The following is a 15,081-nucleotide window of genomic DNA, read 5'->3' as shown; positions in this document are numbered from 1 at the left end:
GACGGCTGCAAGTATATCGTGGCAATGAAAACCAATGCATTCAATGAACAATGCACGTCCTAAAGATTAAAGCATTTTGTGAACAATTTGTAAATTTGATATAACCAAACACAAATTACAATTGTATCATGTGATACTAACTAGCATGCACTGGTATGCCATAATGCAGGAGCAGTTCGGAAGCCAAATCTGTACAAGTGTACTGTCGTGACAGCTTTTGTGCATAATATCCACAGGATTTGCAGAAGATTGTCCTGACAGCATCTATTGCAGTGCAGTTTTTTTTTTTTTTAGCCATGCACAGCGGTCGAGTTCATGCATATTTTCTGAAATAAATGCATTATCATTTTGCTCACATACTATCCATTTCCCAATGATTTTTTTTATTACTTTTTTATTAAGCAGGCATCAATGCTTCACCCCCCCCCCCCCAAAAAAAAAAAACCAAAAAACAAAAAACCAAAAACCAAACAAACAAACAATGAAATAGAATTTTGGGGACAGTGGCACCAGGATTTATGATAACAAGTGTGCTAATCTCTCCTTATGTACAATGTAGTTGACATACATCACATGTATGTATATGAAAAGTTGTACCAAATCCAGCACAAAGTCTGAACGTTCGACATGTGCTGTAGCTGTGTCCTGTTACTACAATGGACTCCCATTATAACGAAGTCCTCGGGACCAGCAATTTTCTTTCGTTACATCGAAATTTCGTTATAACCGAACAAATAAACAATGACAATACGTAGACTGGATAATGTTCCAGCCCGAATTTTTTGGAGCTTCGTTGTAACCGGAATTTTGTTATAACTGTGTTCATTATAACAGGAGTGCACTGTACATTCAATTCAATTTCCACTAGTTGAAACCACATGGAAAAAAAAAAATTATCTCAGAAGTTGTAATGACCAAGAATGAATAACTTGTATATGAAATAAATTATCATCCACTATGACATGCAGGTTCCATAAAAAAAAAAAATTGCTGTTGCAGGAGGATGTAATTTGCAAGTCTTAACCCTACCCCCTGTAACTAGAACTGGGCATTCATAAAGTGCAACAGTAGAAGGGATTATGTGTATGGTGTACATGGAATATTTATTAGTGGATAATTACTCAGTGAAGCTTGGTAACTTTTGATTTGACACACAGGGCATGCAATATCCAAATCTTGCATATGAGGTGCGTACAGAATTAATAAACATTTCCAAATTTCCCGATGAGCAATACATGGTGCAAACAGATCTCAACACCATTTCCTGTCATTCTGTACATAAATTCATTGTCATGTGACACTTACGAGTACAACTGTAGTAATGAGAAGATTTCCTTGTAGACATATAAAAAAATACATTGTATAAAATGGATGTTTGCCTCACATCAAAAGTGTATTTACAGTTACTAAAATATTGTCTGGAATACACGGATACTAAAGTATTTAAGGATTTAAGCATTTCTCAGTAATATACATTTGTACACACTTTATTTACAATCTATGTATGATTGATATGCTACAGTTAGTACATGTAATGCCTCTTTGATCTGTACATTCAATGTTATTTTTTTAACACAACCAATTATATTTTCTAATAATCTTAACACTTGTGCTTGTTGAAATATTGTGGCCAAACTGTTATATTAGAGTAACTGCTGTGGTTGTAAGTACCACTGTCCTTTTGAACATGACACTTACTAGTACACTTACATTAAATCGTATTAAAAGTGCACGATACCTTTTTGTCACACTGGTATGGTCATTACTGTACATGCAAACAGACATTATTACACTCACCTGTAGTTCATGAATCTCTGCTGACATAAGCTACCAGTACTCCCTGTTGATTCTCAAAACACATTAATGCAAGTGTAGACTTACATTGTATTTTGTATGTACATTGTAGTGGATTTTTCCCACAGCTGATTATTTACAGAGAAATTACTAGACACAAACTTTGTATCTAGTACATTCAGCCATAAATATGGACATGATGGAATTTGTACTAAATCATATTATCAATATTACCTACACAACTTTATTTACAGATCTGAATAAATTAAACAGTTATTGGTTTTTAACAAAAGATGTAACGTCTGCCACAAAAAAAAAAAAAGGATTTCTCCAATTTTCCTAGCATCGAAAAAACTGAAAATGCACTGTCCGCACTTACAATTGTAGTCTATTGTAATACAAATGAATACATGCCTATATGACTGGATATGCCTGTGGGCAAGGTCAGACAGCAGCAAAGCCTCTAAATGTAATGTCTGTAACTGATGGAATGGCAAATGTACAGATGTTGAGGCAAGACAATATTGTGCAGCATAAATGTGCAACAAACGGAGAACCATTACAATTTTCCACTGAGAGCATCTCTTGACAAATGCATTTTCCCTGATCTTACCAGCACAGGATTACTTTTGTCAGTACTGGTATGCACATGAAACTCAGGAACTCAGGAAATACATAGCTCCTCCTATTTTTGGAATCAAATGCTCTCGTGCCTCATGACCCTCATGCATGGACATGGACCACTTATGGTGTGCCGTGACAGAAGTGCAAAGAGCCAAAACAGCAAACATGAAATATACTGGTGCTTTCTATTCATAAGAATTCAGCCGTATTTTCCCTAACATTGACATTTGTGAAGTACAAAAAGCATACAAGTATGCAGACATGTAGGGAAAAGCAATTGAAAAGTTTCTGCCAAACATATTTACCAGAATATCAAGCTTTGAGGTACAGTGTAAATACACCTGAGCATGACACAATCTAAATGAAAAATTGCTTTCATGCCAAATATCTGCTTGAAAATGTCAGAGCACATCCAAACCTGAGATAGCTCCCCCCCCCACCCAAAAAAAAAATGTTCTTTGTATTATCCAATTGCAACAAATAGCAAACAAGTAGTACCCCCATCACATCATTCTCAATGAAAAAATAAATTTGAATACTTTTTGTACATGTGGATGACATATTGTACACATCTACATGTCATGAAAGTTGGAGAATCCTAAATACACAGTTTGCAATGGCCAGTACATATATGTGGTAGATTATACTTTGCATAATCTCAAATAGACTGCCAATAATGAGCTGTCTTAAGGTTGAACTCATGGCCATAACACTTGCACTCGCTTGTTTCCTGAGTCTGCGACCACCAATCGTCCATCTTTGGTTACTGAGATGCCAAGAGGTTCATCAAACAAACCACTGTCTGTCCCATGTCGTCCAAGGGAGAGTGCATAAGATCCAGACGGGTTGAAAACCTCGATGCGGTGGTTACCGCTATTCGCAACATAGATGTATCCTTGGGAATCAACAGCGATGCCACTGGGGCAATTCAGCTCTCCAGGACCAGTGCCCCACTTGCCGAAGCGATACAGGTAGGTGCCTTGAGCAGAGAAGACATGGACACAGTGCTTGAACGCATCGGTGATCAGGAGCTCCCCACCTTGGGTGAAAGTGATGTAGGACGGGTTGCGAAACTGTCCATCTCCTTCACCTTTCTTGCCAATCTGGCGAGTGTAGTTGCCCAGAGGATCAAATACTTTCACACAACCATTGTTGTAATCACAAACATAGATGTTGTCCTTTTTGTCACACACAACTCCAAGAGGGCCATTGAAGTTGATGTTGGCCTGCCCCCTTGATCCAAACTGCTTCAAAAACTTTCCATGGAGATCCCAAATTTGCACCTTATGGTTATACCAATCTGAGATGATTAGGTGACCAGCACTATTGGTACACACACACTTGGGGAATTGCAACTGACCTGCACCTCCACCCCTACTCCCAATCTTTGTAAGCATTCGCCCTTCCTCATTCACAACCATGATGCAGTGCTGCAATTCATCCACCACTGCAAAACAATTATTGAGCTTGTCAAGGACATGTACTCCCGCTGGTTTCTCAAATATTTGCCCTATTACCACACATCGCTTGCTCTGGTCTTGACTGGCTTTTTGTCTGCCCGGCATATCAAAAGTCACCCACTGGTGTGTGCTGTTTCCAGTAGCCATAGAACTTGCAGCAACTGGAGTTTGATGGGATTGTTCAGATGCCTCTGGGATGTGCACGTTCCTCCTTGGTGGAAGAGGAGGTGCTTGAGGAAGGACTGAAGATGGTGCTGTGTTCTGCCGCAACAGAATACTCCGTGGTCTTTCTGGTGCGCCGGTCGAGGACAGCCTTATGCTACCAGGTCGACGGGGGACAGGAGGCGGCTGATCTCCACCAGCAGGATTTGGTTGCTGACTCGACGAGGATGTGGTAGTTGGTAAGGATGACCCAACTGACTCCATAGATATGTGTCGCATCAAGGCGGATTGTCTTGTCGACTGTGACTGAGTGGGTAATCCAGCTGACAGTACTGGACTGGAAGTGGAAGATTCTGGTTGACTGGAAAGTGACTGCATGTGCTGAGCTGCAGGAGTGGGAGGAACCACAGCACCTGTAAGCATGCCAGCTGGTTCAGAAAGTCTCCTACTCGATGCAGTTTGCTGTCGAGTTAAAGCAAAAGCTCGACCATCATAAGAGGGTAGGGGATCAGAAGTACTGGATGTAGTGACTGTTGACTGACCTAATGAAGTATTGCTATTAGCAGGAGATCCTTGCCCTGAGAAAGAAGACACTGAACTATTGACTGATGCTGACAAAGAAGGAGAGGAAGCATTCATGGAAGCAGTTGGTAGCGAAGATGGAGAACTGAAAGGATTTGAAGAGGAACTTTGGGTAATGGAAGTGCTAGGAAGGGACATCACCCCTGATCTTGCAGCTTGCATGGACTTAAGTTTGTCTGTGCTAATGTTCAAGCATCCATATGCCTGGATACTAATTGAGAGTTGCTGCTGATTGGGATCTGAAAATGCAACATTACAGATTCGTTGGTCAATGTTCAGAGCAAAGTGTTCAATCTGTGCAAGGTATCCTCGACACATGCTCAGCAGATTGATCAAGTCAGCTTCCCGTGGTTCAACAGATGACATGAGAGACTGCCGCATTTTGGAGAAGTCCACTTGGAGTTTTTGCAGGTACTGATATGCGCTAGCTCTTTGACCCTGAATGAAAGCCAGTTCTTCTTGCCGGGCACTGGCAAGTTGTTTGATCATCTGATCCCGACGCATCTGCAGTTCACGAGTCCTTGCTTCAAAGGCTTTGTCTACCTGACTTTTCACAGATAGAAACAGCTCTTCAGTTTGCTTTTCCTTGCCATCAATCTTACTTAGTTCCACAGACTTTTCCTGGAGCTTTTTTGCCAACAGAGCGATAGAGTTCCGCACTCCCTCATTTATAGCTGGAGGCTTTGATACCGACTTAGGAGCAGATGGCAAATGTTCCTTGAAACTCTGAGTGGCAGGGGATGGGCCAGACTTCTGCTGAACCTCAAGTAATGCCAGCATAGTGAAGTTGTTGGGAAGCTGCTGAGGGCCCTCTGCTGGGCATGCATGTTCCTGCCGGCACTGAGGGCACTGCAGCTTGCTACCCTGGTTGAGCATGTCCATGCACTCCAAGCACAGAGTATGCTGGCATGGCAAAAGTTTTGGCCATCGCGTTGAAGAGTTGAAGAGCTCCAGGCACATAGGGCATTCCAGCAGTCTCTGTATTTCCTCAGCCATTGTGACAGATTCAAACTCCTGATGTTGAGTCTCAAAAGAATTTTGAGGAAATCGAAGATCAGCACTTATGGATCACCATGAGAATCAACAGGATTATTTTATTCACTGTCTACAGATCTAATCATTTCCCTCCAATGACGGCAGTCACTCGATCTCTCAGTTTCACTTCACTGAACTGAACTGACGAACTGATGACATGGGTTATGATGCACGCACGTCAGTGGTTGGCCTTGTGCAGCTTCTGATGTCAACCAGGAAGTGTCATCCTTCCAAATGTCTGTGCAACACCCAAGCTGGAAAGGGCCGTGCTGATCACGTTTCTTCTGCAAACACCTGGCAAGAAAACAAACAAACAATACAACAAGAGTGAAATGTGGGCCAGAGCCAGGATCAAAGGATATAGGGAAAGGGCAAATGGATGGTTGATTAATTAAAGTACTATTTAATGGAAATATGGCAGCAATCACTCAGCAATATAAACATATGTGCAGTTAAATTAAAGGTTGGGAATCACGTACAGGATACTGAGTTAATGAACGTACCAGTTCATACTAAACTGTACATTTATACCCATTTCATGTCACTGAGCAGTGTGTGCACTGTACTTTCCTGCCACACATTTCTAATTTGAAAGCTTTCTAACTTGAGTTTGCCAAGCACATACAGTTGTGGTTCATTTTTAAGGAGTATTACATTGTCTTGGGAAAGTATTTCAGTTGCTAAAAATGTGTTAAAGTGCATTTTCCTAGTTCTCATGTCCTTTCAGAGTAAAGATTTCTAGTATCACATATGTACATTATCACATTCATGTTTTTTCAGATCATACATTATAATCATCTCAATGTATTTTTATTTGGATTTCATATATGAAAAGACCACTAGCTGCTAAAACTTTGAACAAAGGGCTGACATTTGAACACAGTATTGCGTTCGTGCAATCAAAAGCTCCAGAAACATGTTTCAATCACTTATCAGGTTACTTGTGAATTCTTTGTAGAGTGAAACCAACTATCTCAAGAGTGTGTACATAAAGTTCTTCCTTTTTAATTGCTCCTTGCTTTCTGAGTGTTCATAGTTGATCTATTGGAAACCAGTAGAAGACAATGGTGTGGGGGTTTGAAGAAATTGCTCCTTTTGCCCGTTGCTTCAAAATAAATGGGTAAGTGGTTTGTTGTGACACACAACACTTAGCTGACTTGAAGCATACAATCACCTGGAAATTTCTGAGTTGATGTATATGTAAACTGCACAACTTAGGAAGCTACACTTAGTAAACTTTATAGGAAGGTAGGAAGACCTGAAAACTATACAAAATAAGGACAGAAAATCCCTGTGATAACCTGATAATGAAAATAAAAAACAAAACAGCTTTGCATCCAGTAAAGACGATCACACAATTGTTCTCCAGGACAAGTCACTGATATTTGTCATTTTTACTTCTATTCAATACTAATCCATTTTGTTGCATATTATTCAGGACAAATCACAGGTAATTTCGCATGGTTTTTCGCCCAACACCTACAATGATTTTGTCTCTTTTTGAGCATGGGATGTCATACATGTAAATCCATGCAATTACACCTTTTCTACAATTCTATGTCTCACAAATGATGACGCATATTGAGGTAGTAAGAATCTGGCAAGCCAAATGTCAGGCAGGACAGGATGATTAAACCAGTAGACAAATCGCATAAATTAACAGTGTACCAGGATCCTTTGTGCGTACGTAGCCAAACAAATTAGTCACATGATGGTCGTCACAGATCGTTAAAATACTGACTTGCTGTCCACCTGACCAGACATTTCAGTGTGCTAAGAATAGACAATATCACACTCAATGCAAATCTAACACAGGACAGCCGAAAGGGATCTGTAAAATTCACTTCTTTCCCTGTAAAAATGATGGGCTGATCAGTATAAAAAAAAACTTATTATTGCTGGAGATGAATATTATCATATGAGTACAAGTACATTGTATACATGTGCAATCATAGCCAAAGACTATAGCCAAAGACTACCCGACTTCTCATACAATTGTAAGTTAAAGAGTTTTGGTCAGTACATGCATGAAGACGGGATTGTGTGTCTTCAAATACAATACGAAGGCACTGATAAACTTAAAATATTTATACTGTAAATACATGTTCAATCTTATCTTATTTACAGCTGTATCTCCTTGGACATTCACAGTCTTCTTGTGTGAACAGTTTACACTATTCTAAAATGTCATAATATTGGTATTACAGCATTTAGGGTTATGAAGTTTTGTGTTAAGAACCTGAATTAAAAGTAAAGGCAAGGTCATGATTAAAACACAGGTAAGAACACATACTATGTCCACCAGTTTACGTCATCTCTTCCTGTACACAATGGAAAGGTAATGCAACATAAATTAATTGATTTTCAGACAGATCCTAATGATGGCTGGGTGGATGGACCAATCAGGTTGTTCCCTGATGTACGTGAGCATTACAATCACTGCTGACGTAATCCGAAATTATTGCCCCCCCCCCCCTTACTAATGGATATGACAGATAGCCCAACTGCCCTGTGTATTGATTGATGTATACAGTACTACATACTGACGTATAGGACTAGGGAGTCTGTATGTGTGTGTGTTTGCATGTACATTGTGTGGATGAATAAGGGCAGGGAAATCAATTTCACCTGTAACAAGAGGTTAATTCCTATACTGTAGTTCCACTCGTGCTAGACTTTGCATGCTGATCCACATGATACTGTACTTAATATTGACAGTACACGCTTGATCTTCACCATCCCATTTGCGTGGTGTCATTTATGGGTAATCACATCCTTGATACATTTGTTGTATATGAAAAAAAGTTAGACATACTCACAGCTATCATATGGCAAACGAGTTTGATAGTCATCAATACGTAAGACTCCATGTTTTTGTTTTGATCATTAAAACTCTTTTCTTTCAAATTAACTCTAATCAAGCAAGCAAAGTTCTGGTTCACCTTCCTTCAATCACAAACCAGCTTTTTCCAAGAAGTCATCACAAAACTTGCTCAGTAATACTGAATATCACTGTCAGACTGACGAAACATGCACAGTCAGCAAAGAGCATCCCCTGTAATGTATCATTGGTCAGTCTTTGTCTTCACAAAGCAAACAAATGTTTGCCATGTTTTCAGCACTATATAAAGTTAGTATTAACACCAGGAGCAGTGCTCCGAGACTGGTATTCTTTGAAACCATCCTTTAAGGTAAATACAGAAAGGCGCACCAAAACTTGTCCAACCTTTTCTTTTTGAGCCTCCACATGTGATGGTATTTAAGTTGAACTTTAGAAGTCCCAAATGCACAGACACGTACATTGTGTAGCACACATACAGTATGTAAATGCCACTAGACCAACCGTACCCACTTGCTCTATAATGACTGAAAGATTCCAATGTGTTTATGTTACGCACTGCTGTTATCTAGCATTTTTGAAACTTTACATTCCCTGATTATACCCCAAGGACTGGTGTGAATACATTGTACACAATTTTTTGGGGAGGGGCAGTACATGTATTCACTTTCAGGAAACAATTGGAACATTCTGCACCTAAATCTTTAGAAGTACAGGTCTCATCACATCTTATTCTATACATCAGACAGAAAGAGATGTATGTTTCCTCATTGGCTAGATTTTCATATTGAATTGAATGGTGAAATACAAATGATCCCATCGTCTGCATGTGTTTTTGCCAAGTCAGAGTCGTGCTGGTATATCAGGAAATGAAAATGAGCGCTTTACTGTTTATTGTAAGACTGATGGATAATCGGTAGAAAAAGACTCCTATTGTACCTTTAATTTTTGAATATATATTTCAATTTTGTATCTTTAAAGGTTTTCTGTGTACTGGTACATGTACATGGTGTAAATATTGTATGATACGAAGGAATGGAAAGACTGTGCTACAGGACACATCCTAACTATATTTTATTTCTAATGGTGGGTATATATACAGTATGTGGATTCATCTTGTGTACGTTAAGTCTCTCCTGAACCAATCGCCAACCTCTGTGATTTGACACTAATGAGGCATGGAACACAATGGAAGATATGAAAGATACTCTAGATTGTAAACTTGTGCCACCACACGGCTACTTAATGGCGCTGGGCTGGTTTCCGCAAATTCAAGACTAGTCTCAGGTTGTGTGGATATCTGGTCATGACCTGGAAAATTAAAGAGATCTATCGGTGCGGTATTTGCGGTGGACAGAAATCCCACGATCCCATTCCCCGTATCCTGGTCACTGAGTGAAAAACGTCCTTCCTTCCTGCAATAGTGCCTTCCTCTGTACTTGCTGCTCACGCCTTAGCCTTTTGTCAAGGCCCTCTCGCTGTATGGTGAGAGAGCCCAGCTGAGTGGGGTTGCGCGAGGGCCTTTTGAGATCTGCTTCGCATCCTTTTGTTAGCCCTTTGAATTACCGAGTTTTGCTCCCCGATTTCGGGAGCAAAAGTCGGACCAATCAGCGTGTCTGTCTGCTCGAACCCGATTTGAATGGAGCGGATGCACGCCGCAGACCACACAGAACTCTATACACACAGAGTGTGTAGAGTTCTGTGGCAGACCTCTGCGGGTGGTCAGTGATGCATGCGAACAGACATGACAACACGTCCAAGACTGAGGATTCGGGGAGCGCGCCATTCCATTGGTTGACCGGAACCCGATAAAATGAGTATCCAGAAGGGTTCACGTGTCATGAATAATAATGTGTGAAGCAGATCTCAAAAGGCCCTCGCGCTGGCGCACTCGGCTGGGCTCGCTTCGCTCGCCCATTACAGCGAGAGGGCCTTGACAAAAGGCTACTCACGCCTACACTTTAACTAATCAAGTGTCCTCGTTCTGACTAAGCTCCTCTTTGTTGGGGGAGGGCAATTTGCAATGAACAGGTGGAAGCCACACCACAAGTGAATAATCAATCAAGACAAAGTTAGTGTGCAAGGAGAATTACACGTAAAATTTCAGGCAAAACAGACATTGTTAAAAGAGCTCAACCATTTGAAATACAAGTGAAATTGATTATAATTTTGAGAAAGAAAGGTTTGCAGTAACACTTTGTATACAACAGTTCTGTTTCTCATCTCTATGGAAAAAAGTAACTTTATGAGGTTTTGACAAAGTATTCAGACCCATCTTTAATTTTTGATAAGTGAAGGTGTAAATCTGTAGATTGCTGTATCTCTGCACTTGAAAATACATGCCCTGTTGTTTGAATTTTCTTCCATTAAATATGAAATTCGTGTAAATTACTTCAAACTGCCCTTTAACCTTCAAAGTCGTTTTATGTAATCCCTGAAAACAATTGACCGTAAGTTAACTTATATCTGTACAATTGTATATGTATCAAAAAGTTGCCAAATATGTAACATCTCACAAGATAAACCATGGGTAGACATGTGACAAAGATAATGTGAAAGATAGCCTATGCTTCCTTTCCTTTATGGTTCATAATCGCTTCCTTTTGCCCGTGTTCCTGAATTTCAGTCAGTAGGCCAGAGGTTGTGGTCCACCAGCATTTATCACCGCAAAACCAGAAGTAATGGCAGTATGGATATTTTTTTTTTTTTTTTTTTTGCGAATTGGAGCCGACAGCCTTCTTTGCATTCAGTGCTCATGAAATTTTCGTGAATACAAGCCCACATAATACAGCCTCCTTCACTGTATGAAATTTTGTGAATTGTCGCTGGCATTTAAGTGATGCATATACGTGTAGAGTAGACAAGAACTTGCGTGAATTTTAATTCTGTAAATCTTGGTTCCTCACGAAATTCATGAAAATTTCATGCACGCAAAAATTTGTGTGCATGTAATGCATTTCCTTCAGTTACAAGGTACTATAAAACCAGCTCTATATGTGCGTGTGATGCGGCGTCTTCAGTTTACAAGTTATCATAAAACCAGATAGAGCAGTAAGTGTGTAAATGCAGTTTGCAAATGACAGTACAGGCAACTCCCATTATAGTAAAGTCCTTGGGTCTGGTAATTTAAGCCACAGTTTCTTTTCTTTGAATATCAAGTTTGTTACAGCCAAACAAATAAAGTACATATTATTTTATGTAGATATTTAATGATAATTTGGGGGCATGATACTTTACTACATTGTAACATTTAAAAAAAAATCACATAACTGTTTGGAACATACTGTAACAGGACACGCAGCTGAGACATCCAATTCCCCTTGTCACAACCGACAAATTTAGACAATGGAACATTTCTGAGAATAGAATGTAATATTTCATCTGACTATTCTTTAGGACACAAATGTTTTTAGTTGAATATGCTTGTGTCACGATCCTTTTAAAACCTGGATCTAGACATCTGCTCAGGGAAAATTACATTACATTTGGGTTTTCCTGGCGCTATTACTTCCAGTTAAATGAATGGTATACATTATGCTGTCCAATGTACAGATAGAATAACATTTTGAGATACATTGCAAGCCTTGAACATGTTTGACTATTAAACAGAGATGCCCAATTTTCCTTCTTTTTTTTTAACTAGTCCGAATCTATAATTTACTGGTCCTGTTCTTTCTCTCTCTCTCTCTCTTTTTTTTTGACTGGCCCCAATGATTTTTTTTTTCTTTAACAGTCATGTCAGACTAATAAATTTGGCAGTTCCTGAAAAGTTGCTGGCCCGACAGTGATTTTGACCGGTCTGGGACCGTCAGACAGGTGCCAGTTAGACCGGTGCCAGTTGGAAAGCATTGTACATAAAACTTACACCAAAATATGTATTCTATGTACAGTGTACATTAGTAATGGTTACATTTTGGCGACTACTGTCCATGGAAAGTATGCACTTCCAAAAAAGTTCTTATAAACTCCCTCTGCCAATAGCCTTCCTACATTTCATATCATAGGTCAAGCGCCAGATCCCAGATGAAATCAGTACATTGAATGCTTATCATTAGTTAGCACCATGCAAACTTGGAGCAAACTCAAAACATGCTCAGTTGTACACACTTTTTGTTTGTGTGAGATACAAAATGCACTGGCCAGCCACAACTTTTACAACTTGTCACATTCTGACAAATGTGGTGAAACAGGAAACGAAACTGAATGCTTCTGATGCGATTTCCACATGGCTGCAAGTTATCGCGCCTGCTGATTGCCCTGCTGTGAACGCTTACCGACATTTTAGCACCATTACAAGGATTGCATGTAACAGCATTAACACATGCGCTCAAGGTAAAGCAATTGATGTGGTGTAACTCGGAAGGATGTTCATATTAAATATACATTCAGTTGTCACTCTTTTCATTTTAACTCACGTAAACATCGCCCAAGGTAAAAGAAACCGATATGTTAGTAGCATCTGCCATATGATGTATACATGCATGTATACAATTGTCATGTCAACTCAAACAAATCTCTGGCATTCACCATTATCCACAGTGCAAAGACACAGATGCATAATTTTAACCATTTGTTGTTGGTCCTTATCCAGGTCAAATTACAGAAGAGTTCTCCATTGAAGAACAGAAAATAAGACAAATAAAAAATAGTGAATAGTACATGTACGTACACTTCTAGATTCATACAACATCTTTATGGGATGCTCCTTTTAGGTCCTACTGGTATTGCACAAGACACCATTATAAACATTATCTACCTGTTCTTCATGTTTGTTTTTTTTTACCTTACAGAAAGGACCCCCCCAAAAAAAAAAAAAAAATATATATAAATAAAAAAAAATAAAAAATAAAAAATATATATATATGTGCATGGCTCTGATCATGGGTACCCTTCATCCTGCAATATTTTTAACATCCATAGAATTTTGCTGACCGCACCAAGGTGCTATTTTCTGATAAAGATTTAACAAAATAAAGCTAAGGAAGCTGTAAGACTAGTTTCGTATTATTTAGGATAATATTTTTGTATTTACAGCCATTTTTAGATTAAAAAATGCATTTTTTTGGCTTTTTAAACGTAACATTTAAATCAGCACAATTTCATGCCCATCATTAAAAGGAAGGATTGTGCTTTTGTTGGGCATTTGATGAATGAAATGTAAGAAGTAGTATAGTACAAAAATTTTTATACTGAGAGCATGCTATGTGCTCTTCAAATAAAAATATATGGATGAATTAATATTGAGGGTTTTGTTCATAACTTTTGGTGTCCACCAAACATCTTATATATATAAATAAACCACACAATTGCAGTTGATATTGCAATAGCTGTTTTGTAATATAGCATTCAAAAGAGATCAGAGTAACAGTCCAACAATTAAAAATGTTTTTATTCCCCATTACTCTGATATCAAAAATATACTATCACTTGCAACATTACTTTAATTTTTAGTGTCCACAGTTATGAACATAATACAGCCCTATTCTGAAGTAATGGAAAATCATTTTCTAAACTTTTGTATCACCAGGGATTGCTTTCATAAAAATATAAAAGAATATTACTTCACATAAGCATTGTACATCTTTTTTTTTAAATTTTTCATCAATTACGAAGGTGGACATGGTTATGAACAAAAGAGTTATGAATGTAAGATTCAGTTTATATTTAATATCAATGTCAAAGTTATGTAGCTATTTCTTAACAATTCTAAACTATTCTGTCTTTTTCAGTATAAAAACACAAACTACTAATGATTTTATGTGTTGTATACTACATATTGTACTTCCTTTCATCTCTTCCTTATGTTCATAACCTGGACACCACGTCCAACAGTTATGAACAAAATGACAACTTCATAAAATTAAAACATTTATCTAAAAATTAATCTTGTAAAATTAATTTGATTTTAAGTCATTATTTCTTTAGTCTTAGCTAGTTTCTTGTAAGTTTTGATGCATAAGAGTTATCTGTTTCTTTAAAATAACCATCAGTAGTGTCCAACAGTTATGAACATAATCTTTTTTGACAACAGCAAATTCTTACAGTGAAAAAGAATAAGAATGATTACAACTTTAGTTGTGTTATATGTTGGTCCACTCCATTGCCTTTGTTTATTGAAATGTTGTTAATGGGGATATGATATCAATTCAGGGATGTTTGCTAAATTTCTTCAACACAGGTCACAAAATCTTATGTTCATAACTATTGTCCATAATGGATTCAGTCACTATGCTTTGATGAAGATGCAAATCCCTGAATTTCTGGTATATGATGATAGTCATAGCAATTATCAACTAATATATCACTGAAGTTTTTCTGAAACTGCTTCCATAAATGAATCAAAATTAAAAAAAATAGGAAATGGACATGGAGTTATGAACAAGACACTTGATGTTTTGATGTTTGACTACATGTGCACTGCCCATGGTACAGCTCTTAAAATTGGTGTGTGAGTAATACAGGGTGTAAGGAAGATTGTAAGGAGAGAATCAGTTTCATTTCAAGAACTCCATTTTTGACCCCATATGTTACACTTTGGGTACCCATGATTGGAGCCATGCACATATAAAATGTAGCTTTATATTA

At 38.4% G+C, this 15,081-nt stretch overlaps 2 protein-coding genes across 2 annotated transcripts in view; one reads left to right on the top strand and one right to left on the bottom strand.

The window, feature by feature from the left end:
- LOC139745064 (DNA primase large subunit-like) overlaps positions 1 to 15,081 on the top strand; it is a 58,092-nt gene that overhangs the window by 28,954 nt on the left and 14,057 nt on the right. The window lies entirely within an intron of this gene.
- Positions 2,922 to 5,683, bottom strand: LOC139745048 (uncharacterized). The gene has a single exon (XM_071655464.1). The coding sequence runs from the start codon at positions 5,616 to 5,618 to the stop codon at positions 3,117 to 3,119; it is 2,502 nt and encodes an 833-aa protein (XP_071511565.1). The 5' UTR covers positions 5,619 to 5,683; the 3' UTR covers positions 2,922 to 3,116.

Source organism: Diadema antillarum, unplaced genomic scaffold (assembly GCF_040938485.1).
Source record: "Diadema antillarum isolate AM-2024a unplaced genomic scaffold, OU_Dant_1.0 seq00001232_RagTag, whole genome shotgun sequence".
Classification (NCBI taxonomy): Eukaryota; Metazoa; Echinodermata; class Echinoidea; order Diadematoida; family Diadematidae; genus Diadema; species Diadema antillarum.
This window is presented reverse-complemented; position numbering and strand designations above follow the sequence as displayed.

What these genes read in the sequence shown, in the direction of transcription:
- LOC139745048 (XM_071655464.1), bottom strand. Translation starts at nt 5,618, where the DNA reads ATGGCTGAGGAAATACAGAGACTGCTGGAATGCCCTATGTGCCTGGAG.